This window comes from Anoplophora glabripennis, unplaced genomic scaffold (genome assembly GCF_000390285.2).
Source record: "Anoplophora glabripennis isolate ALB-LARVAE unplaced genomic scaffold, Agla_2.0 scaffold4445, whole genome shotgun sequence".
Lineage (NCBI taxonomy): Eukaryota > Metazoa > Arthropoda > Insecta > Coleoptera > Cerambycidae > Anoplophora > Anoplophora glabripennis.
The window spans coordinates 4,864-6,207 of record NW_019420518.1 but is presented as its reverse complement, the minus strand read 5'-3'; the positions used below and the strand labels follow the sequence as shown (position 1 = coordinate 6,207).

The following is a 1,344-nucleotide window of genomic DNA, read 5'->3' as shown; positions in this document are numbered from 1 at the left end:
CTCCACGGCCTCGCCAATCAGGAGGTGAGTGGGCATATGTCTTCTGTTAATTTTCAATTTTGTGATTTTTTTCAGAAGACAGAATTTCAACCTCAAAGTCGATATTCCAATATTTAACCTGGAATCCTTACTTTAAATCTGGAACTTTGATCTTAAACTCTGAATTCTGAATTTAAAAAAGTTAAAAAGTTTTTTATTTTACTTGTTAAATGCAAAGGTAATTTCTTGTTTGAAATTGAAATTAGTATTCCTAGTCGAAATTCTAATTCTGAACTCAGAACTTTGACTTTGAACTTTGAATTTCAACTTTAAACTCGATATTTCAATATTTAACCCGGAATTACCACTTTAAATCTGGAACTCTGATCTTAAACTCTGAATTCCGAATTTGAAGAAAGTTATACATTTTTTAAATTTTATTATTTTGTTAACTGCAACGAAAGTCAATTTTTTGTTTGAAATTGAAATTAGTATTCCGAGTCATAATTCCAATTTTGAACTCAGAATTCTGACTGAGCTCAGAATTCCAATTCTGAACTCAAAATTATGACTTTGAACTTTGAATTTCAACTTTAAACTCGATATTCCAATTTTTAACCCGGAATCCCTACTTTAAATCTGGAACTTTGATCTTAAACTCTGAATTCTGAATTTGAAAAAAGTTACACATTTTTAAAAATTTTATTTGTTGTTAACTGCAACGAAAGGTAATTTCTTGTTTGAAATTGAAATTAGTATTCCTAGTCGCAATTCCAATTTTGAACTCAGAATTATGACTGAACTTTGAGTTTCAACTTTAAACTCGATATTCCAATAATTAGCCCGGAATCCCTTCTTTACATCTGTAACTTTGATCTTAAACTCTGATTTCCGAATTTGAAAAAATTTACACATTTTTTAAATTGTATTTATTGTTCACTGCAACGAAAGGTAATTTCTTGTTTTAAATTGAAATTAGTATTCCTAGTCGGAATTCCAATTTTGAACTCAGAATTCTGACTTTGAGCTCAGAATTCCAATTCTGAACTCAGAAATCTGACTTTGAACTTTGAATTTCAACTTTAAACTCGATATTCCAATATTTAACCTGGAATCCGCACTTTAAAACTGGAACTCTGATCTTAAACTCTGAATTCCGAATTTGAAGAAAGTTATAAATTTTTTAAATTTTATTATTTTGTTAACTGCAACGAAAGTCAATTTTTTGTTTGAAATTGAAATTAGTATTCCGAGTCATAATTCCAATTTTGAACTCAGAATTCTGACTGAGCTCAGAATTCCAATTCTGAACTCAAAATTATGACTTTGAACTTTGAATTTCAACTTTAAACTCGATATTCCAAT

General features: G+C 28.9%; 1 protein-coding gene across 1 annotated transcript in view; it reads left to right on the top strand.

Moving 5' to 3' along the window:
- Nucleotides 1-3: 3 nt before the first annotated feature.
- LOC111692877 (probable citrate synthase 2, mitochondrial) overlaps nt 4-1,344 on the top strand; it is a gene marked incomplete at both ends in the record, with an annotated part of 4,062 nt that continues 2,721 nt past the window's right edge. The window contains one exon of the mRNA XM_023457007.1: nt 4-24. Within this exon, the coding sequence (XP_023312775.1) occupies nt 4-24 (21 nt within the window). The remainder of the gene's footprint in view (nt 25-1,344) is intronic.